This window comes from Rattus norvegicus, chromosome 1 (assembly GCF_036323735.1).
Source record: "Rattus norvegicus strain BN/NHsdMcwi chromosome 1, GRCr8, whole genome shotgun sequence".
Lineage (NCBI taxonomy): Eukaryota > Metazoa > Chordata > Mammalia > Rodentia > Muridae > Rattus > Rattus norvegicus.
In genome coordinates, this window is record NC_086019.1 from 3,820,402 (window position 1) to 3,843,980 (window position 23,579).

Genomic DNA, 23,579 nt, shown 5'->3' on the forward strand with positions numbered 1-23,579 from the left:
TCTTATTCAGGTCTTTAGGGGTCTGGCTTCACCAGAAAGCCATGATTGAGGATAGGACCAGTTATGGAGTCTCCAATGAATAGAAAACTGGAGGCAGGGTCCAAGGTTGGCCTAGACCTGGCTCCCCATCACCATGTGAGTTACATCACCAGCTCACTCACGAGAGTACAGACAGTTTGTCTTCTAGACTCTGGCTTGCTCCACTCCACTGCCACTGATGCTTTCCTCGGTGGTCACTTCTTGGCACTGGCATTTCCAAAGAGCTCGAGTCTTCTGCTCTAGCCACACCTTTAGTAGTGTCCTGTGAAGAGCTCTATTCACGGACTCCAATTCTGTCACACAGTGCCAAGCCTCAGCTGTTCTCCATGACCCCTTCACATCTACAAAACCAGGAACACCAGGCTAGCTCTTACACTGACTTGTTCAGGTACCTCACAAGGTCGAAACTGGCCATGTCTTGAACACAGCTTGTGTACTGACTCTCAGGAATCCCTTTCCAGGTGATCTCACTTCCGTGGTGCTGCTCTCTCCTGATCACTGTTTAGTTCTCAGGTCCAGCTGAAGAGCATTGAGTATCCCAGCAAAGCAAAGTTTCACTAAAGTAGTCCTGGTCTCTTGTTAATCACAGCCAATTCTTCAGCCCCAGCAACATAGAGCCATCCATTCTTAATGCAAATGACTTGGTAGCATTTGCTTCCGTGAACATCGCAAGTCAGGCCTCCATTGTCTGCACTCCTTCAACATGCCTGTCATCTAAGGTCCTGAAGAATGAACCAGGTACCTCTTAACACTCAATGGCTTTTCTAGCCAAGAGGTCCAAAGGCCTTCCAAAAACCTCCCCGAAACACATGCCCAGATCTGCTGCAACAAAACCACACACTATCTTGGTACCAATCTGTCTTAATGAGGTTTACTTTTCCTGTGGTGAAACATCATGACCATAGGGACTTGGGAAGGAAAGAGTTTATGTGGCTTACACTTCCAAATCACTGTTTGTCCTTTGAAAGAAGTCAGGACAGGATTCAAAGAGGGCAGGGACTTGGAGGCAGGAGCTGATGCAGATGCCATGCATGGCTGCTGTTTACTAGATTTCTCCTCATGGCTTGCTCAGCCATACAGTCTCATACACAAGCCATCAGCCTTATAGGAAAGGATCACCAAAATGGGCTGTGCCCTACACGTGATTACTGTGAAGAAAATGCCCTACAGGGTTCCCTCCAGCCTGATCTGATGGAAGCATTTTAAAACCGAGGTTCTTTCCTCCCTTTCTGCTCCATAATTTGTCAACCTTACATAAAACTGTGAAGCACATACCTTATATTTACCGGTTTCATTAGATATGGTGGTAATACTTGGCATTTCTCTTAGAACAACTGTGAGCCCCTCTGACCAAATCTTTATGCTCCAATGCTACAAATGACATCATAACTGGCCATTTCACTCCATGGTCACTTTACAGTGAGTGAATCTGAAACATTCAACTTTATTGTGAAGTTTGGTGAAGGCCTTCCCCTGTATTTAATAATATTTAGGCCATATTTTCTTTTTAAGAAATTTATTAATCTGAAGAGACGGCTGGGCGCTTAAGAGAACTGCTCACTCTCCAGAGGTCCTGAGTTCAACTCTCAGCAACACATAGTGGCTCAGAGCGATCTGTGATGGGATCTGATGCCCACCTCTGGTGTGTGTGAACACAGAGACACTGTACTCATATACATAAACAAAATAAAAATCTTTTTTAAGGAAAAAAAATATTCGAGGGTTTGAGAGAAGGCTCAGAAGTTCCCTTGCTGTTCTTGGAGAGGTTCTGCGTTCAGCTCCCAGTACTCAAAACCATCTGTAACTCCAGTTCCACAGGATCCGATGCCCTCCTGGGGCCTCTGCAAGTACCAGGTACACATGTTACATACAGATATACATACAGGCAAAACACTGATACACAGTAAGAATGAAACATAGCCAAATTTCTAATTATGTATTTCACATAAATTATGCATCACAATTGGATTCACTATGATGTGTTCATATATGTGTGTAAGATAATTTGGTCATGACAACACTTTAATCACTTCTCATGTCCCCTACCCACTTCCTGCTTAGGTGTCCTCTTCCAAATGCCACCTCTACTTTCAAGGGAAGTTTCTTTAAATTAAAAAGTAATAATAATTGATCAAATGACTTAACTTGGACTCATTTATAGGAGTGTGGACAAGGAGTTATTTGCAGGAATACAGGCTCCTTAGTAGTGACCACACCAATAAATACTATCAGCTCTGGCAGCATTAAATGCAGAAAAATTCTCAGTGAGTGAGGAAGCTTATGAGGCCCTGTGGCTCCATGAAGGGAGGATTGACAGGCCAGGTCTTGTGCAGGCATCATGCAATTTCTCAGAAATATTCAGTTCAAAGACACAGCAGTGAGGTCATGCCTGGGAACTGTGTTCTCCTGCACCCATTCTTCCCTATGTTATAAGGTGTTTCCTGAATCTTGGATGGGGTAATATGGATGTTTGGTTGAATAAATGCTTTTACCCCAATGTCTTGGGATCTTCCTCCTGGGACAGCATTTTGGTTCTCTGGTTGGGAACCTCTCCTCCTGTTTCATCTAGCCCCTCATTCCTCTGTGGCTTGTGGCAGTTGATGCAGTAGTCCTTGAGCAGCTGAAGTTCTCTACCTAGGGAGGTTTGAAGTGAGAGACACACTTTGATTGTGAAAGTAATACATCCTTGATCCCAGCACAGAAGTCTGGAAGTCGCTTCTTAGCTTCTACCCTTACACGTCATGACCCCTGACAAACAAAGATAGTTTAGAGCTCCAGGTCACCAAACCTCTTCTCAGACAGACCCATTTCTGGGGTCAACAGCCATTACTGACAGAGAGAGTTCATGGGCAGTCCTAACTGGCTGTGTGGAAACAGCTTTCCAATTGTTCTGGGAATGAATGTAGAGTCAGTGTCCCTGCATGGGTCATGATATGAGTGCCTGCAAGTGAGGTGCTCACAAGCTGGTTTCATTCCATTTTCATGGTCTGAGCAGAAGATAGTTTATTGAACTGGAAGTCAGACCCTCAACAGGTAGTTTTGGATGCTGGTAAGATGGCTCAGTGGGTAAAGGCACTTGCTATGCAAGTTTGAGGACCAGCATTCCCATCCCTAATAACCACTGAGACAACTATTGAAAGTCACCTGACAAACAACACTACCAAGGACAGGATGAGACCCCAGCCTGCTCCTCACCTCCTTGGGGACAACACATCCTCTTCACACATATGCAAATGAAAATAATAAAGATGATGGAAATGATGAGTCCTACAGGGATCAATACTTCCTTATAAGGAACCTGGCTGGTAGGTGGAGGCTGGGTGATATCTGGGGCCCTTGTTGTTGATCCTTAAAAAAAAAACATAGGAAAGTTCTCCATAAAGTTAAATACACCCCTCCATTAGCACCTTCTCTCCCAAGGCAGCCAGAGGGACGCACATGCCAGACCTATTTACAAAGTCCTGAGTAGACAGAGGAGTGGGAGTTGTATAAATGATGTCTCAGCAGAGTTTATTTCATTACAAAGGAAAGTTAATATCTATCAAACCATCCCAAAATTTGACAAATGAACTGTGGATATCACTGGATGTTGAGGAAATTGCTGGTGTATAACTGTGCCAGAGTAAGATGGTAAATCCTTTAAAAAGTGGTGGTGGAGCTGGTGGAAGGGCAGCTCTATGAAATGAGAAGAAGAGCCTTCTGACAATCCAGGTAATACCTACTTGTTCTTTCCTCGTACGGATTTAAGAATTCATTGAATTTCTGACTGCACTCTACTATGGACAAATTCAGATGTTTCATTAATGTCTTATCATCTTTCCATTCTTTCATGATGTCCTCTGGTACAGGATTAATCAGTTTCCACTTCATAGTCTTTAGGTCCAAGATGAAGGAATAATTCTCACTGATGTTGAATACACAGGAAGCACCAATGATATGTCCATGGCTGTGGTTAGAAAGCATGGTGACCCGTAAAGTGGGGTGACCTGCAAGTCACATACAACACAGTCACCCTTCCCTTCTGATCCATTCGTTACCCCTCAAGGTCAAGTCCTTCCCTACAAGCTTAGGTGTCAGTATCTTTTCCACACGACTTTCTCTTTTTATCCACTGTGTACCCTGGGCCTGCACAGTACCACAAGCGCTCAGCTCCTTCACACAAAGACACTCACATCCCACTCCTCCATGTGCTCTGCCCCTCCTCTCGTGCCAACCATCTCTGCCTCTGTGCTCAGTCCCACACTTACCACTGGTCTTGGTAGTGTCCCCTTTGATTTCAGACACCTTGTCCCTTAAGTCCTGTTTACATCGGTCTATCCACTGGGTCAAACATGTCCACACTTCGGTGGCATTTGCCATCTTCTCCTGGTTACCCAATGGCATGGTCTTGTTCACGTTATTAAAAGAAAGGAAATCAATTCCATCCATTGAACACTGTTCTTCATACCAGAGCGGTTCTGCTTTGGTAGGAGACCTGATGATCAAGTTGCAACTAACAGAGTGTACATCTGTGAGAGAAACATGAAGGTGAGTTCCAAATTGGGAGCACAAAGCCATAGGACACATGTTCCTGTGACCCCAAGCATTCTTCTGAAGGGCAAAGGTCAGGAAGAGGTGACTCTATTCAAGAGGCCCACCATCTCTGCATCTTCTGTTCTGTGAGAACAGTGGCTGGGTCACGTTGGTCAGACCCCACCCCGCCCCAGTGCATACCATGTTACCCGCATGACTTACCACAAAACTATTCTTATTGTCTACTATCAAGTACTGAAGTATAAAGTTTGTCAGATAAAATCCATATTCCTGGGCATGAAAATCTATCTGAACACTCACGAGAAGGGAGGCAACATAGAACACATGGAAATTCAACATGGAGCCTGGAGTTGAGGGAAGCTCCTGAGGCAATGCCCCAGTTGTCCTGGAGAGGGGAGCTGCCAGCTGTGAGCTCAGTGCTCATCCCTGCTCCCACTGGGCTCTGTCACACAGCACTGTTGGCCATCAGAGCTCAGCTTCCCCCACATTAAACCACACACCTATTCCATTCTCAGGAAGAGATCTCTGTCTGTCTGTGACGTGCTTGAAGGCCCAATGTATCTCCTTAAACCTTTCTTTCCCACCAGTCTGGAGGTACCATGAGACAGAGGATGGGAAGGTAGGAAGGAAAGCTCAAGAACAAACAGTTTCTGAAATGGTGCAGAGCTTGTGAGGAATCCCCAGGAAGGCAGTCTTCAGAGCACAGCCTGCCTTAGATCCAGGTCAGCTGTCTGAGCCTTTCCCTTGGAGGGCTCAGCACTGTGCCCAGCATATCCAGTCCCAGAGACTGGATTTTAGACTTCCTTCCTAAGGACCCCAATGGTGCTGAGGACATCACCAAGTACTCTTTTCTCTCAGCTGTAACCTTCAACCCTGTAGCCCTGCTCCGCCCTCCTGCCAAAAGTTTTATTTCAGAACTTCTATGTGTAGCATGGGGGAGGGGAGTAGAGGCAGGCAGATCCAGGGTCCCCAGTTGCTGAGGTGGAGAAGTAGAGGAAGCCTAGGAGCTCCCTGGTAGCTCAGGACTGAGGGAACTTCCGGACTTAGCCAGGTCCTTGTTCAGTGCCCCAACCCCCTCCACGTAGATCCCCTCCATGTAGACCCCCTCCATGTAGACCCCTCCATGTAGACCCTGGGAACTCACCGTCTAGCATCGCGGTCCCCAGAAAATTCAGCAGCAAAAGGCCCAGACTCAGAGAAAGACTGCACTTGGTGGTGGCTCTCATTGCTATGGTCCTTTCTGAGCCCAGGCGGCCTAGGGTGCGACCAGAGCTGCTGAGAAAATCAGGAATCCTCAGTACCTCCCCGCACAGGACCCAGCACAGAGAATTGCGAAAGTCCCAGGCACCTGGACTGTGAATTCTGGGCTTTCCGAGTTCAAGTTCCAGCCTTGTAGGTTCCTAGGGCACCTTTTCCTACTTGTTTCTGTGAATCCCTACAGGACCTGGTGGCTCTGGTCCTCAGTGGCACATGCAGAGGTCCCTGAGGTCCCCGAGGCCCATGGAGTCTGCTACTGTGACCTGAATACTGAGCCAACTTTTTCAGGACGCTCACATTGGCCGCCCCTTCATCTCACTCACCTGCAGCTGCGCCCTCAGGGTTCCTTGAGCACAGGGTAAAGAAACAAAATAAGGAGTCCAGGCCGCGGTAGGCACAAGCTGCCTGAGGCCGCGCCCTGCGCTGGTGGCCTGAGGCGGCCGGCAGAACCCGCTTCTTGAGGAGGAGCCTGTCGGGGTGGCGCCTGCAAAGGTAGAGAGAAGCACACGCCTACAATTGAGGGAGTGAAAGGGCCAAGTCCTTAGCGGACAGCAGGAGGCGCACAGCCAAGCCCCAGAACCAGAAGGAAGACTACCTGCCCCCCAAATTCCTTAAGGTCAATGTGAGCAAACCACAGACGGGGGAGGGGGGAGGGGGGAAGGGGACCTTTGATGTGTGATGTCACCACTTGGTTCTAATGTATGTTCAGGAGAAGACACCCTTTGTCACCAGTGCCACACATAGGAGGTGTACTTTGTGTGCAGAATGTGTCTTCCTTCGGGCCTGTAATCCCCTTCCCACGAGAGATTAATGAGGGAAATCTTTATATTCTGTATAAAAAAAATCAAATTTATATACTAAAATCATTTGTCTAAAATTTAAGTTGTTTTCAAATAAAAGTTGAAATCAAAAAAAAAAAAAAGAAAGAAAGAAAAGAAAAAGAAAAAGATTGGTGTGGTCAACACATCCTCTGCAAAAAGTGCAGTCAGAATCAAGGAAATTTACAGCCAGAGCTCCAGTTTCTGCCCACTCCCATGCATGCAGCACTCACAGAGTCACTGGTTTGTTCTCACCCAGTAGGGGCCCCAATGATTGTTCTAGCAGTTTCCACTGCTGCTTCTTCTCCTGGAGACACAGCCTCAGGCTCCCTCAGACTCAGTCTGCTCTTCTCACTTCCTCCATCTTCTCTCCACACCATACTCTGTCTTTCCAGCTCCCTACCCCATCATCCCCTGGTGCAGGCTCTGCTTCTTTGCTGCCCTGCTGTTAGCCACTGTCCCCCCTCCACCAGTTCTTCCCAGTGACCTCCTTTCCACCCCTCCCCCGTTTCCTTCCTTCTACTCTCCCCAGTGAAGACTATTACGTTTTCTTTTTTAAAATAAAATCATGTGTTTATTATATATAAACAAAGGACATGAGCTGTCTTCAGACACACCAGAAGAGGGCCTCAGATCTCATTACAGATGGTTGTGAGCCACCCTGTGGTTGCTGGGATTGGAACTCAGGACCTCAGGAAGAGTAGTCCATGCTCTTAACCACTCAACCATCTCTCCAGCCTGACAATTTCTATCTTGTGTTGAGGAGAGACTATGCTTTTCCTTTTCCACTTAGCTCTGTGAGACTTAGAGACAGTGTTTCTATTTGTAGCCCTGGCTGTCCTGGAACTCATTCTGTAGACCAGGCTGGCCTCAGTGAACAGCCTGCATCTGTCTATAGAGTGCTGGGATTAAAGCCATGTGTCCCATGCCTGGTACTGAAAACCTGTAAATGTTGTCAGGGAGTTAGATGCAGGCTCTCCCCTCCTTGGACACTGACTGCATTCACATGCTACACACACACACACACACACACACACACACACACACACACACACACCGGAGGGGGCAGAGAGAGAGAGAGAGAGAGAGAGAGAGAGAGAGAGGAGAGATGAGATGAGACGATGAGATACACATGAAACAAAATGAATGAAAATTTTTCATTAACCAACACTGTTATATCAGGGCCCTTGGGAGCAAATTTGTGAATCTGCTCCTGTGTGTGTGTGTGTGTGTGTGTGTGTGTGTGTGTGTGTGTGTGTGTGTGTTTGCAGGTGCATTGTATATGTGGGAAGGTGCTGGTATGTGCATAGGGGGTTGTCAGTGAGTGAATGTATATACAGGACAGAGATTAAGTTTAGGTGAAGAGTCACTGGTACCTCCAACCTGTGGGTTACTGAGATAAAGAACTTGAGGTGCTCAGTGTTTGTCTGTGTGAGATAAGCCACAGCTGATGACACTCACTGTTGAGTCTGACAGACCCTCTGTGCACTGAGTCTCCCACACACTGGCTTGGGAGCTTCAGTGGAGGGAACTCAGAACAGCTGTCTCTCCTGGGTGCTGAGGCTGATCTCCCTGGCTGAGGTGTGCAGGTCTCTCCTATGAAACACTGATGAATCACAGCCACTCAGCCTCTCTGTCCTTTGAGCTTCTTGCTAGACTGCTCACAGCTGTTTTCTAGTAATTGTTTCTGTGCCATTTGGTTTGTGGGTCCCACTGTCAGCTCACAAACATCCACAACACAGTGGTGAGCAGATTTACATGGGAGCACATCACTCATACACCTGTGCCAGGGTCCAGCCTTGACACAGGATCCGAGTTCTCAACTGGAAGCAGGGATATCTGGAAGGCGCATAATAAATATTCACAGACTACTCTTTGGGTACAAACTGACAGGCAATTTCAAGGCTTAAAGTCTCTCTCTCTCTCTCTCTCTCTCTCTCTCTCTTTCTCTCTCTCTCTCTCTCTCTCTCTCTCTCTCTCTCTCTCTCCCTCTCTCTCCCTCCCTCCCTCCCTCTCTCATAGCTTGAGGCTGCACACACTGCATTCTCTTGCACACTCTGCTTTTTTTTTTTATTGCGGTTTTCTTTTCTCAAACTCCCTCACTCATGCACACCTCTGTTCATTACCCTTTCACTCTCACACACACTCTTCATGCACACCTCACACATATCTCACACACACCACACGCACTCTCCTTTCACTCACACACACAATCTTCATACACACCTCACACATATCTCACACACACCACATGCACTCTCCTTTCACTCACACACACACTTCATACACACCTCACATTCCCTCATTCACTCTTCACCTTCTCTCTTCAGTCACTCTTCACATGCTCTCTCACTCGCTCTCACCCTTGTTCTCAGACTTGGTCTCTCAATCACTCCCTCATGAGCTCTCTCATTCACCTTTCACATTCTCTCTCTCATGCTCCCTCATGCTCTCTCTCATTCACTCTTCACGTGTTCTCTCTCATTCTCTCCAGCCTTTCTCTTGCCCCAGTCTTTTATTGATAATTCAAAAGCAGGTAGAAAAAAGACATTGTACAATCATTGCCAAGTCAAATTCAAAAGAATAGCCACATCCCACATAGAACTAAGAAAAACAATTGTTCCCCAAGTTTCACGATTCCCCTATAACCAGGCCTGTGGCCAAAATAATAATAATTGCAAACTGATCATTATAAACTTTAACTTTTAACTTATTATACTTTGGAGCTCAAAGCTCTGAGGTCAGCTACTTGCATTTTCCTGTGAATCTCTACTGATAAATGACACAGGTGAAGCGGTCAGGCAGTGGCCAGAAAGAATCAAGTTAACCCTGACCTCAGTGGTTCTGCTAGCTTTCTGTTCCTTGCACACAATGACTCTTGTAAGAGTCCCAGAATTTTGACTTAGTTTACTAGCATATAATTTTATATATTCTATACTTCCTAATCCAGGAACCACTCTCAAGTGTTATGTAAAACTTATTTCCTAACTTCAATAACTTTTTCATTTCTTAGGGTTCCAATGTTGGCTGTAATTCATTTTTCTAATAATTTCTTTAAAGTTTCTTTGCAAGCCCAGCCTACTGCTGGCCGTCCCTATCATCCTGTGTTGTCCCCAGCACACCTACAGCAAAATACCTAAATGTAAAAATTAAGAAATATGTTGTCTCTTTGGAGATTGTTTTATTTCCTAGTTTTCTCCTATGGAGAATATAATTAAGAACTTACAAGCGATTCCATACAGTCTCTGGGTCACTGTGTTTACCATGAACTTTATGAAAATTTTCCTTCTAATCCCTGGACACTGGATGCCTCCCCTTCAACTGCTTTCCTCTGTCTGCAGATGTTTCACTCATTTGGCTAAATTGATTTATAAGTATTGAATTCATCTTACTGTTACTGACAGGGAAGCAGTTCTTTTAAGTTAAATTTCCCATCATAATTAGTGTGTGTACATACACCTGATTTTTTGTTTGCTGTTTTTTTTTTAATTTTACAACTTTGTACTTGATTTATGACTCCTAATTTCTTTTTTATTTGTTTTGTTTTGTTTGTTTTGCACACTGGGCTCTCAAGACCTGCACAGGCCTACATCAAGCTAAATACTTATGGTTTTAAAGCCACATCATTGATGAGGAATTAACTGAAGGTTCCCTGCGCCTTCCTTCTCCGTACTTGAATCCTTCACTTTTATCCCGAGATTGTTCCATCTTCTCTAATAGTTTGGACTAACGATGTCTTAAGGTCATGTTCTCCTGAGCCCCTGAGGACGGCTGGGACAATCAGCATCACGGAAGAGCCTGGGTCTGTGAGATGGAAGGTTTCCTCACAGCTTGATGATGTAGCTTGTGTGAAGCCTTTAGACCTCTGCTTTTTGGCCCCACCCTCTATAAAAATAAGTGTTTTCAATTGAGTGGTACCTAGATGCTCATGGTTCCAACACACGTGATTTTTTTGTTTTAATTAAATTTTCGTTGAAGTTGGATTTGCTGGGGTTTTTTATTATTGGTTGTTTTATTTAATTACATGTCAAATGTTACCTACTTTCCCTGGTTCCCCTTCTGCAATCCCCCTATCTTGTCCCCCCTCCACCCTGCTTCTATGAGGGTGCTCCTCCACCCACCCACCCACCCACTCACACCCACCTCAACTCTGAAGCATCCCCCTGTGCTGGGGCATCAGGCCTGCACAGGACCAAGGGTTTCCTGATCCCATTGATGCCAGATATGCAGTTGTCTTCTACATATGTATCTGGAGTCATGGACCCATTCATGTGCACTCTTTGGATAGTGGTTTATTCTGTGGGAGCCCTGCGTGTCCAGTGAGTTGATATTGTTGTTCTTCCTATGGGGTTGCAATCCCCTTCATCTCCTTCAGTCCTTTCCCAGGCTCTTCCATTGGAGTCCCTCCCCTCAGTCTGATGGCTGGCTGTATCTGTTTCTGTATTAGTCAGGTGCTGGCAGAGCCTCTCAGAGGACAGATATACTAGGCTCCTGTAGGAAGCTCTTCTTGGTATTAGTAATAATGTATGGGTTGGGGATGGATCCCAAGGAGGGGCAGTCTCTGGATGGCCTTTCCCTCACTCTCTGCTCCACATTTTGTCCCTGCATTTTCTTTAGGCAGGAACAATTCTGGGTTGAAAACCTTGAGATGGGTGGGAGGCCGCGTCCCTCGACTGGCACCATGTCTACCTAATCCACGGGGTCTCCTCAGGTTCTGTCTCCTCTCTGTTGGGTATTTCTACTAATGCCATCCACACTGGGTCCTGGGAACCTCCAGCTTCCCTGGTGTCTGGGACTTTCTAGTGGTCCCCTCTTGTTCTATACCCCACGCAGCTACACATTTCTATTCCTTTCCCTGTCGCCCTGAACTTCTCTCCTGTCTCTTCACATACCTGCTCCGTCTTGAACGTCTTCCCTCCTCTCTCTGTCAGAAGGTTAGTCCCTCCTCAACTGACCATTTTGTTCCCTCTTCCACGGAGGACTGAAGCATCTACAGTTTGGTCTTCCTTCCTGTTTAGCTCCATGTGAGTTTGTGAATTGTAACTTGGGTATTCCAAGTTTTTGGGCTAATACCCACTTACCGGTGGGTTCATAGCATGTGTGTTTTCTTGGGTCTGGGTTCCCTCCCTCAGGATGGTATTTTCTAGTTCCACCCATTTCCCTAATTGTTTCATGAAGTTATCATTTTTAATAGCTGCGTAGTACTCCCTTCTGTAAATGTATCACACTTTCTGTATCCATTCTTTCATCATGGGGCAGCTGGGTTGATCCCTCCTTCTGGTTGCTATAAATAAGGAAGCTATGAACATAGTAGAACAGATGTCTTTATTATGTGCAGGAACCCTTTTTGGGGTATATGCTCAGTAGTGGTAAAACTGGGACTTCAGGTAAAACTATTTCCAGTTTTCTGAGGAAACACCAGATTGACTTCCAGAGTGTTTCTACCAGCTTGCAATCCCACCAGCAATGAAGGAATGTTCCTTTTTCTTCACATATTACCCACCATCCTCTGTTGCCTGAATTTTTTTTATCTCAACCCATACTGACAGGTTCCACTGGGAGGCTTAGGGATGTTTTGATTTACTTTCCCTGACAACTAAGGATGTTGGATATTTCTTTAGGTGCTTCTCAGACATTCGATATTCCTCATTTGAGAATTCATCAATTAGCTCTGTATCCCACTTTTAGCGGGGTTATTTGTTTCTCTGGTGTCTAACTTTTAGAGTTCTTTGTATATTTAGGGTATTAGTCCTCTATCTGATTTCACGTTGGTAAAGACCATTCCCCAATCTGTAGATTGACATTTTTGTCCTATTTACAGTATACTTTGCTTTAAAGAAGCTTTCATTTTCAAGAGGTCCCATTTGCCCATTGCTGATCTTGGAGCCTGAGCCATTGATATTCTGTTCAGGAAATGCCCCCTGTGCCAATGTGTTCAAGGCTCCTTCCCACTTACTGTTCTATTACATTCGGTGTATCTGGTTTTATGTGGAGGTCATTGATCCACTTGGACTGGAGTCTAAATAGATATAAATGAATCACTCGCATTTTCTGCATCCCAAACACCAATTGATCCACCACCATTTGTTGAAAATGCTTTGCTTTGCCCACTGGATAGTTTTGGCTTCTTCTTCAAAGATCAGTGACCGTAGAAGGGTGAGTTTATTTCAGTGTCTTCAATTCTATTCCATGGATCTACCTGCCTGTCTCTGTACCAATACCATACAGATTTTATCACTATTGCTCTGTAATACACCTTAAGATCAGGGATGGTGATCCCCCCAGAATTTCTGATATTGTTGGGAATAGTTTTTGTGATCCTGCGTTTTTTTGTTATCCCATGTTTACTGTCATCATCCAGGAGATTCTTAGCTTGGCCAGCAGATGTCACTCTTTGATTTCACATTCTAGCAGACCCAGGAGATGAATGAAAGCCTCTGAGTGCCCATTCATGTTTGAAATTAACAATGGACACATTGCTGATTTGAAAATGACATCACACATTGCTGAGTGGTCTGGTTTTCATGCCTTGATTCATGAAACAGATAAATGTTTAAAGAGTATTTTTGCCAGGCAGTGGAAGTGCCAGTCTTTGCTCCCAGCACTAGAGGAGCAGAGGGATGCTAATCTCGGCCTTCATGGCCACTATTCTGTACATCAGTTCCAGGACAAGCAGGGCTACCAAGAGAAAACATGTCTAAAAAATAAAATAGAGAAGGAATGTTTTCCATGCACAGGTAAAGGGCACTCCAGAGTTTAATGCTGTTTCCAGAGAGCACAACTCACCATCAGGACTGTGTGCTTGTCAGCTCTGTGTCTAACAAACAAACAATCAATTCCCTCTGACAGACAGACAGAAGTACACAGAAACTGAAAAGATGACTTCACCTTTCCCCTGTTGAATCATTAGAAGGAAGCCTGTCATCTCTGTATCTGACCTGATCCTTCCCAGACACTGACATGTGAACTTTCAGAATGCCTCACATGTTTCTGTGGCTTGTGCTGTCTAGCAATCTCCCTGGGCCCCTATTGGAGATATTCACTTGGTACCAAGGAGGAACATGGGAACAGAATGGACCTCATCCTGTCAGAAGCTCCAAATTTCCATGAACGCCCTTCAGTCATGGCTCATGCTCCTGGAACATAGAACTCAGTTACTGCATGGGGACCATGTGTCTGTCTACCCCTGGGGCCTCTGCTTGATTCATTGTCTTTCAGGGTATGTGCATGGAGTCTTTTTCCATGGTATCTTCACCTGCTGCTGTAATATTTTACAGTTGTTTCTCTTTCAGGCATCTCAGTTGGGTGTGGTCTCTCCCTACAACAATATAAATCCAAGTGCAGGGTCCTATACTTGCCTCAGGATCAGCACTTGAGTCATTTCTCCTACTTCCCCTTTGCAGTACAGACCACTTGATGTCTAGACTCTGGCTGGATCCACTACACTGCTGGTGCTGTTCTTGGTGGTCATCTCCAAAACGCTGATGTCTTCTGCTCCAAACCCAATTTCACTAGTAGCCTGTCCAATGCTCTCTTCATGGCCTCCAACACTGTTACATAGTGCCTCGGCTGCTCTCCATGACCCCTGCACATCTTCAAAGCCAGCACCACCAGACTGGTTCCTACATTACCTAGTTTGACTGTCAGCACAAGCTCCAACCTTGGCCATGTCTTGAGCGCAGCTTCTGTGTACTGACTCTCAGAAAACACTTTCCAGATGATCTCACCTCAGCGGTGCTGCTCTCTCTTGGTGACTACTAATTTCTCAGCTCCAGCTGAATGGCATTGAGTATCCCAGCTGCCAAGGGCCAGCCCTGGCTGCTCCTCTCTCTGATTCTCCCCTGAAGGTAGCGAAGGGGGAAGAGCGTTGGTGGGGACAAGACTTGGTCTTGCAAGATATTTAGGGTTGGTGTTTAATAATAAAATGTTTACCTGTCTTTGGTCTAAGTCACTTTGCTGATGTAGCTGACTTGCCTGTCTGAAGTCCTCTCAAGAAAAGAAAACAAACAAACCTGTAGTCTCTTGCATTTAGCACCTCATAGTAAAACAGTGGGTGATTAAGTAGTCTTTGTTCTATCTCTGCAGGAAGTGCATCGGAAAAAGACTCAGATTCAAAAGTAATTTTAGTCTTTATTTCTAAGTTCCTCTTCTCCAAAACATTTTCTCTTTAATCGTTTCCTAAAAATATTCTCTAAGAAAGTTTCAGAATACATGATCACATGGTAAAAAGTTCATCACAGCATATAAGGGGCACACCGATGTTGTCAGATACCTCTTAGAACAGCGTGCTTACCCCAATGCTAAAGCACACTGTGGAGACACAGCCTTGCACTTCGCAGCGAAGCTGGTCACATTGACATTGTGAAAGAAGTGATAAAATGGCGAGCCACAAATGGCCAAGGGATGACACCTTTGAAGGTAGCTGCTGAAAGCTGTAAAGCTGCTCATGCTGATTGTGACCGCAGAAATCGGATTGAAGCCTCGGAGCTCTTGGGTGCCTCCTTTGCAAATGACCGTGAGAACTATGACATCATGAAGACATACCACTATTTATATTTAGCTATGTTGGAGAGGTTTCAGGATGGTGACAACATTCTTGAGAAAGAGGTTCTTCCACCCATCCATGCTTATGGGAACAGAACTGAATGTAGGAACCCACAGGAATTGGAGGCTATTTGGCAAGACAGAGATGCTCTTCACATGGAGGGCCTTATCGTGCGAGAACGGATTTTAGGTGCTGACAACATTGATGTTTCCCATCCCATCATTTACAGAGGGGCTGTCTATGCTGACAACATGGAGTTCGAGCAGTGCATCAAATTGTGGCTTCACGCGCTGCACCTCAGGCAGAAAGGAAATAGAAATACCCACAAGGATCTGCTTCGGTTTGCTCAAGTCTTCTCACAGATGATACACCTCAATGAAGCTGTGAAGGCCCCAGACATAGAATGCGTTTTGAGATGCAGTGTCTTGGAAATAGAGCAGAGCATGAACAGAGTTAAAAATATCTCTGATGCTGATGTCCACAGTGCCATGGATAACTATGAGTGTAACCTCTATACCTTTCTGTACCTTGTGTGCATCTCCACCAAGACACAGTGTAGCGAAGAAGACCAGTGCAGAATTAACAAGCAGATCTACAACCTGATTCACCTGGACCCCAGAACACGGGAAGGTTTCACCTTGCTACACTTGGCCGTCAACTCGAACATACCAGTCGATGATTTCCACACCAATGATGTCTGCAGCTTTCCCAACGCACTGGTCACAAAGCTTCTGCTGGACTGTGGTGCTGAGGTAAATGCCATGGACAATGAGGGGAACAGTGCCCTCCACATTATCATCCAGTACAACAGGCCCATCAGTGATTTTCTGACCTTGCACTCCATCATCATTAGCCTTGTGAAGCTGGAGCTCATACCGACATGACAAACAAGCAGAATAAACCTCCGTTAGACAAAAGTACAACTGGGGTGTCTGAAATACTACTTAAAACTCAGATGAAGATGAGCCTCAAGTGCCTGGCTGCCCGAGCAGTTCGGGCTAATGACATTGACCACCAAGGCCAGATCCCCCGGACTCTTGAAGAGTTCGTTGGATTTCATTAAGTGACTGGATGTGTAAAATCGTTTAATGTGGTGCTAAAAAGTAAAGGACTTTAATCACAGACAATAGAATTCTGTGTTTGTAACTTCTCCTTTTCTTTCCACTATCCTTCTAGCCCATCGTCCTTGGTTCCGTGTGCCTCTTTTCTCACGTGGTATTGAGTTCAGCACACTAAACAGAGCAGCGCTGTTCAGGTGTAACTGGAAGGTGTTTGGACATTTGTTTGTTTTCTTTTTTTTTTTAAGGAATGAATGTAAGATTTTTGTGTAATGGGGCATTTGTGATTTAAAATTGATGATGTTTTAAACAGCTGCCTACAAAAGTATTTCTGTTAAGCTGATGTCAGCATGTCATCCGTGCAGCAGTTTTGAGGATTTCATGAAGAAAATGAACTAAAAAGGAACACTGGGAGCAATGGGAGATGCTCAAGCCCTGCATGGATGGTTCTTACTTCACTGTGTGTGTGCAGTGATACAGCACATTTTACATCAGGAGGACTTGAAACACTTAGCTACTGATTAATAATCTGAAAATTATGTGCAGTTATTGTTGGAGAGTTGAATTTCTGAAAACCATTGCATTCTGCTGGGTAGTGTCTTCTAACTGGTGATCTTAGCACAACCTTGCGGACATTGCTAGATTCCACTCTTAGGCTTGAATTCGTCTGGTCTCTGATGTAATAATGGGTCTAAATTGCATTTACGCATTTGATTTGGCTCACAGACCTAAATAAGGAGCACGCTGTATTATGAAACATTGTCACAGTATAGCTAGACATTGTACTTCGTCCTCTTCCGGCCCTTTCCTTGTGTGTTGTATCTTTAAAAATTGGAAACTGCCTGCCTTTCCAGAGGGCATTGTGTCTCCCTGATTAGGTGTAGGATGAGAAGAAATGAGGACGCACTTGTGATGTTCTTACTTAGTCCATTGTAAGATGTAGGAAACCAGGAGTAGGGATAGGAAGTGAAGTACTTGATGAGGAAAATGATTCTCAGTGCCACACGAAGTGTATCTCAGAGCCGTAGACTCTTCTACCGCAGAGTGTGGTACTGAGGTCTTTGTTTTTTTGCTTTTTTTTTAATCAGCAACATTTCAACTCTTAACAGTATTCTGTGATTTTTCTCTTAAAGCATCACAGAAATTCAAGTTGAAGGAACACCAGCTTCTACCGATGCTGGGGATGGGAAAGAAAGTAACACTAGTTGTTCCTGTAATTTTCTCTAGTGCCAAATGAACGCCTGAGCTCCCCTAGTGCATGGAACCATACGTGGAGACCCGCAGCTTCTTGTTTTCCTTAGTGAAAAGCATTGTCATGATACAACATCAGATATAAACTTTGAACAACCTGTAAGATTTCACAAATACTATACCTGTGGATATTGCTTCTAAAACATAGGAGAATGGTTGTAGTTGGAGTAGTACAAAGTGACCAAGCCAAAATCAGCGCCTAGGGCCTTAAGCAGAGCTACCCCACAGAATGAAATCCTGGGGAGGGCAGGAAGGGAGACTTGAAAAGTATCCTGCTCTCAGGGTGCAAGGCGCAGTGGCTGTTGCTGTGCTGCGTGTGTCCTTGCGTTAGTTGTTTTCCTAACCTGAGAGTTTACATGGAAGGCATTTCTGATGGCTTAAAGGGAGGTGTTGGGATGCCCTAACTTGGGAACTTCTGACCTGGACCCTCTTGTTGTGACTTGAGGAGATACTGATTCACCTTGCTCTGGCAGCTCTCTGTGGCCTGGAAGAGACGACACAGTGCACAAGGTGAGTCAGCCCTGCCTCTCCTCAGGCTCAGGTCCGTTCTCTCCTTTTCAGACTCTAAGGTCTGATGAGGACAGTGAGGAATAGCTGTGAAACTTAGTATTCAGTTGGTTCCATTTTTAATGTATATGATTTTTAAGCACCCAAACTTAAAGTATCTATCAGATAATACTGCATGGTTTAAAAACATTTTTCCTCTTTCACTACCCAGGACCAACACTGTTCTAAGACATTATTTATATATGAGGATAATATGCATATTCTGATGTAGAATTTAAGGACAGCTTTTGAAGCAGGGAAGACAGCTGATGAGGGTGGAGTGAATGGAGTGGGCTGGTGGTAAACTAGATTTGTTTAGTTGTGTAGTTGCACATGGTGCACTCTTGCCGAGGGTCTGTTTCTGTCTGTACCATCACTCCGGATTTGCATTGTGGAACACCTGTATAAAGCCATTATAGGAAGAAGTGATCCTCATGCCTGGTTTTTCCATTACTTGTTTTTGGGAGAATTCTTCGAAAATATGCTCAGCCAAATGTTCCATGAACTTTTGTTTTTAAAGGAAAATAGGTGTGAACGGTGATAGCATTGTAGCTAGCTCACTAGGCTGTCTTCTGTTGCAGCCATGTCTGTCATTTGGTGTTTGTTATTGGTAGAATCATGTTTTGAATTGTAACTCTTCCTTGATAGTGTTAGTGATTTCCCCAGAACCTGTCACTTGTGCTAATTGTCACATAAGTTTGGATAAGTCAGGAGTGCAGGAGGGTGCTTTTCACTTTTTTATGCAGTTAGGAATTGAAACTTTACACTTCAGTGACTGACCCCAGTGTGGGCAGCAAACCTATCCTCTTGTTGAAGAAAGGGCAGCTGACTCTGACACTCTGGCTTTTTGTAGTCCACTCTTGATTGCTCTCACAGTCCAACTACCTGGAGGTTCTTCACTGTGGGAACTTTAAACATGCAAACCAAAAAGTGGCCCGTCTGCCAAGCTTTGGTTTTGCTAGTTTCTGAGAGGGGTTTTGACCTCATACTAATAGTTACTAAATAGTGATTGTGAGGACTTAGGCATGACAGCACTGTTTGACGTAAAGTATGGTTAGGGAGTAACACCTCTCTAAAGGCAACACTGTTTGAGACAAACATTTCTGAAAAGTCCCAGAGAGGAGTTCTTGTAATTGAGGCATCAAGTTAAAATGAGGTCGCTTTGGATAATTCGAGCAGCAGAATGTCCTTGTTCTTGGACTATGGAAGGCAAAGGACTTGTGCTGTCTGTACTCTGCTTGTTGAGAAGCAGCCAGTGGCTGAACCTGAGTAGGTGGGTTAAAGTATCTGTGCCTCATGACGGTTGTAAAAATCTGAAGTGTATTTATTTTATCAGCTACCCGGATGTCAGTGCACACAGACGTGCACTCTTCTCATGACTGCAACAGTGATAGGGAAGAGGAAAACCCTCAACTCTGCCTTTGGCTCTGTGAACTAATTTCAGTTCAGATTCTAAGCTGTGCTCACTCCCATTTTGAAAGTGCACAGCTCCATTCTGGATATCCTCTGACAGCCCCTCGCTTTGTACATACACTGAGGGGCTTTCTTTGAAGTTTCTAGCAGACCTGCCAGAGATGGGCCAGGCGTACAGCAGCCCCTTTCTCAAGCCTGGGATCTGGAACAAACCCTACAGTGACAATGCCGATACATTGACTACTACAAATGTAAAGTAAAATGTGGTCTCTAGTCCTAGGTTTGTAGAGTGTACCCTGTGTTAATGTGTAGGGAAGGGACAGCCGTTTGAAGGTTTGGGGGAGTGTATCGTTGATGTACTGCAGGGGCGAATGCTGCTAAATTACAGCTTCCCAGCTTTCCTTTAGGGGTGAATGATGGGATGAGTAGCCTCATCAGAGAAGTGAAGGCGTGAAGAGGCAGGCCTGCTAGGTGAGGACACAGGCAGGCTTCGCACCTCTTTTTCCATCAGGTATTGTAAAATGTGTGCATGACTTTTGTTGTTGTTGCTCAGTAATTGGTAGATGAAGAGATGAGGGGACCTCTCCCTGCAAGCTTTCCTAACCAGTCTTTTCAGAAGAACATAGCTGGAGAAAAGTCTGGCCTTCACCTACAGCAGGACCCTGTCCTCTAATGCTCATCGCACCTTGCAGTCCTCGGGGCAGAGGAGCTACCTAGCTGTAGTCTAGTAATTCATCGTGGTTTACTGCGAGCCAGTGATGTCATCCTATGGTGAACTCTTGTCAAGCCGTTTATGTGACTTTAATAAGCTTAGTAACTTGCTGACCGCACCCGGGCCTATCAGTGACTTATATATTGCTTGATGTCGTCTACTTGAGTTTGACATGTAGAATCACTTGATTTCACGGCAATTGACAGTCCTAATGGCTCAGCTAATTTGAAACTAACAACTTTGCTGTGTAAAAGGAAAAATGGTGTTGTGTTCAGTAAATGCTTAAAAAAAAAAGTTCATTACAAGTTTACACATAAGTTCAAACCATAAATCTAATACATTTACAACAGAAAATGTTTACACACATGTCCATTAGGAGTAATTATCTGGCCAAACATTGAATATCTGTCATCAGCTATACAGAGTCATGGAGAATTAAAAGACATAACTTTTGTGACTAAGTATTAGTCAAGTTTTATGTAGATAAACCCAGTCGATATTCTATCTTCTGTCCTTGATTCTACAGTGTCCCACGCATAACCTCTCGCCAGCAAGAAAACACATGGGGACATATGGATCCTTGCTACAGCCAAAACTTTTATTAAATCTTAAGGAGAGCCCCGTGCGCCCGCATGGCGCGGCTTATATACACCCTAGCGCGGCGCATCCACACCTGATTGGTCGCTTACCCATGATCTCATTAGGCACGCCCCGGAGTAGGCAAAGACCTGGCACGAAGGCACTCTTGCACATGCGCACACAGTTAACTTCCTGAAAGGAAGTCGGCTGGCGCGGCGGAGGCCAGAGCCATCTTGTAATGGCGGAAGCTATCCTGGCCTTCCACGTGGGGCGCAGTGGAAGCCAGCGCCATCTTGTGGTGGCGAATGTTATAGCGGCCCTCTACACTATAGTAAATCCTTAGTTCCATATTTATGACCTTTGATTAAAGGTTTTGCAGCCTCTTGAAATGTGCTGCAAGTAGTAGATATCTGCTTGCTATCCCAGAAGCAATTAACTCATGACACTAAAGAACTTCAACGTTCTCATTGCAGTTTTGATATCAGAAAACATTTAATAGCAGTCCTATTACAAAAGAGATTAATAATTGCTAATATAATTTAGGAATTCTTGTTGAACCATCATTAAGAATTAAGAAGTCATCTATTTTTCTATATAGCATCACTACAAGACAGTACATTTTGTTGTTCTGCAGAGACCTGCTCAAAAGGGCGGGCAAATACCTAGCGATGGTTTTGTATGTTTAATAATAAGAAGAAAAACATATTGAGAGAAGGAATCTTTCCTAAAATGAAATTCTTCTGGGCCTTGCCTGAAGGAGTTAATCCACCATATATCTTAATCCAAGGCTGAACCATTTCGGAAAAATCACCTACTAGTTTTAGCATCTCCTAGATGGCTCTGGAAGGGACTTGAGATGGAAGTCCCAAGTCTTGGCTTACACTTTCAAACTACTATTTGTTCTTGGAAAGAATTCAGGACAAGACTCAAAGACAGCAAGAATATGGAAACAGGAGCTGGTGCAGAGGCCATGGGTGGGTGCTGCTTACTAGATTTCTCCTCATGGCTTGTTTAGCCTGCTCTCTTATAGAAAAGGACCACCATAATGGGCAATACCTGCCCCCATTGATCACTAGTTAATTAAATGCCCTACAGGCTTGCTTCCAGCCTAATCTTGTGGAAGCATTTTAAAACCAAGGGTCTCTTCTTGCATATGATTGTTATCTTACATCAAGTTGTCATAAAACTGCATAGCAATACTTTATATTTATATATTTATCAGTTCCTTTAGATATTGCTAAATTACCTGGAATTTTTGTTAGAAGGAACTATGAGCCCCTCTCACTAAGCCCCCATGGTACATCTTTATTAATGATATCATAAGTGGTCATTACAAACACAGTCATTTTTAATGGGTTCAGCTTTTTGATTCTGACACATTCAACTTTATTGTGAAGACTTCTGTAGGACTTGCCCTGTGTTTAATACTATTCAGGCTATATTGTTCTGTTCTGAAATTTATTAGAGGACTAGAAAGAAGGCTCAGCAGTTAGGAGCACTTGCTGTTCTTCGAGAGGACTTAGGTTCAGTTTTTCTGTACTCCCAACCCTCTGAAACTCCACTTCCAGGCAATCCATGCCAAGTTCTGGTCTCTTCAAGCATCAGGTGCACTTGTCATGTACACACACAGACCCAGAATCAAAACACACATACACATTGAAAGTAACAATTAGTCAATCCCCCAACAGTGCATTACCACAGTGATTACACATCATAATCAGTTACACTGTGATGTTTTCATATATGTGTTCATAAGGTATTTTGGTCATATAAACCCTTCAATCACCTCGCATGCCCGCTGCCCACATCCTCCACCTCTTTCCTCTTCCCATTGACTCATCCTCTACTTTCATGTTTGCTTTTTAAATTTCTGTGGCCCAGTGGCTTCATTTGTGGTTATAGAAGCACGGGTGAAGAGTCATTTGCAGAAACATGGGCTCCTTACTAGTGACAGCAGCAGTAAGCACAATGTGTCCCCAGGTCCAGGACTATTAATTAATTAACTAATTAGCTAATGCAGATATATTCTCAGGATCGAAGAGCTCCATAATGCCCTCTGGATCCATGAAGAGATGATTGACAGGCCTGCTCTTGTGCAGGGATCTTGTAAGATCTCAAAGCTACTGAGAGTTCAACAGAGCAGCAGCAAAGTCAAGGTTGAAAATAGCATTTCCCATCATTCCACCCTCCCTGATCTTACATCTTTTCTTCCCCACCTTGTGAGTCATCTTCTTGACTCTTGCATGGGGTGATATAGATGTTTGTTATATGCTTTTATCCCCCACCACATGGGCTCATCCTCCTCAGAACATTTTGGTGGCCTGGTAGGTGAACTCCACTTTTGTAGCCATTGGCCTCTCTTTCTTCTGTGGCTTCTGGTATTAAATGGAGCATTCCATGGGTAGCTGAAGATGTCTGCTTGGAGAGGTCTTGGGGTGACATCCTAAGGCCTCCAGACTAATGGTCTGAAAGTAATTAGCTCTTTATGCCACCAGAGAAATCTCAAAGACACTGTTTAGTCTGTATCCTGGGATATCATGAACCTGACTAATGAAGGTAATTTAGAGTTCCAGGCCACCAAACCTCTTCTCAGACAGACCCATTTCTAGGGTCAACAGCCATTACTGCATGTAGCATGGAGGGTAGTAAGACAGAGAGAGTTCCTGGGCAGTCCTAACTGGCTGTGTGGAAACAACTTTGCAATTGTTCTGGGAATGAATATTTGGTAAGTGTCTCTGTATGAGTCATGATAGGAGCGTGTGCAAGTGAGGTGCTCACAAGCTTGTTTCAGAGAGTTCTCATGGTCTGAGCAGAAGGAAATTTGTTGA

General features: G+C 44.6%; 1 protein-coding gene and 1 pseudogene across 1 annotated transcript; one reads left to right on the forward strand and one right to left on the reverse strand.

The window, feature by feature from the left end:
* Positions 1-1,538: 1,538 nt before the first annotated feature.
* Positions 1,539-6,781, reverse strand: Raet1d (retinoic acid early transcript delta). Its single transcript, XM_063276134.1, has 6 exons — positions 5,717-6,781; positions 4,287-4,547; positions 3,762-4,025; positions 3,235-3,387; positions 2,532-2,673; positions 1,539-1,880 (listed from the first exon to the last, which is right to left on the reverse strand). Exons 1-6 carry the CDS (start codon positions 5,796-5,798, stop codon positions 1,814-1,816), a joined length of 969 nt encoding a protein of 322 aa, XP_063132204.1. The 5' UTR covers positions 5,799-6,781; the 3' UTR covers positions 1,539-1,813.
* Positions 6,782-13,098: 6,317 nt separating this feature from the next.
* Fem1b-ps1 (feminization of XX and XO animals 1B, pseudogene 1) lies at positions 13,099-18,915 on the forward strand (annotated as a pseudogene).
* The last annotated feature ends 4,664 nt before the right edge of the window (positions 18,916-23,579 follow it).

What these genes read in the sequence shown, in the direction of transcription:
- Raet1d (XM_063276134.1), bottom strand. Translation starts at nt 5,798, where the DNA reads ATGAGAGCCACCACCAAGTGCAGTCTTTCTCTGAGTCTGGGCCTTTTG. An exon ending in GGGGACCGCGATGCTAGACG is followed by an intron (nt 4,548 to 5,716) that starts GTGAGTTCCCAG and finishes TTTCTCTCACAG; the next exon opens with ATGTACACTCTGTTAGTTGC. An exon ending in GAAGATCCCAAGACATTGGG is followed by an intron (nt 1,881 to 2,531) that starts GTAAAAGCATTT and finishes TGGTACTTGCAG; the next exon opens with AGGCCCCAGGAGGGCATCGG.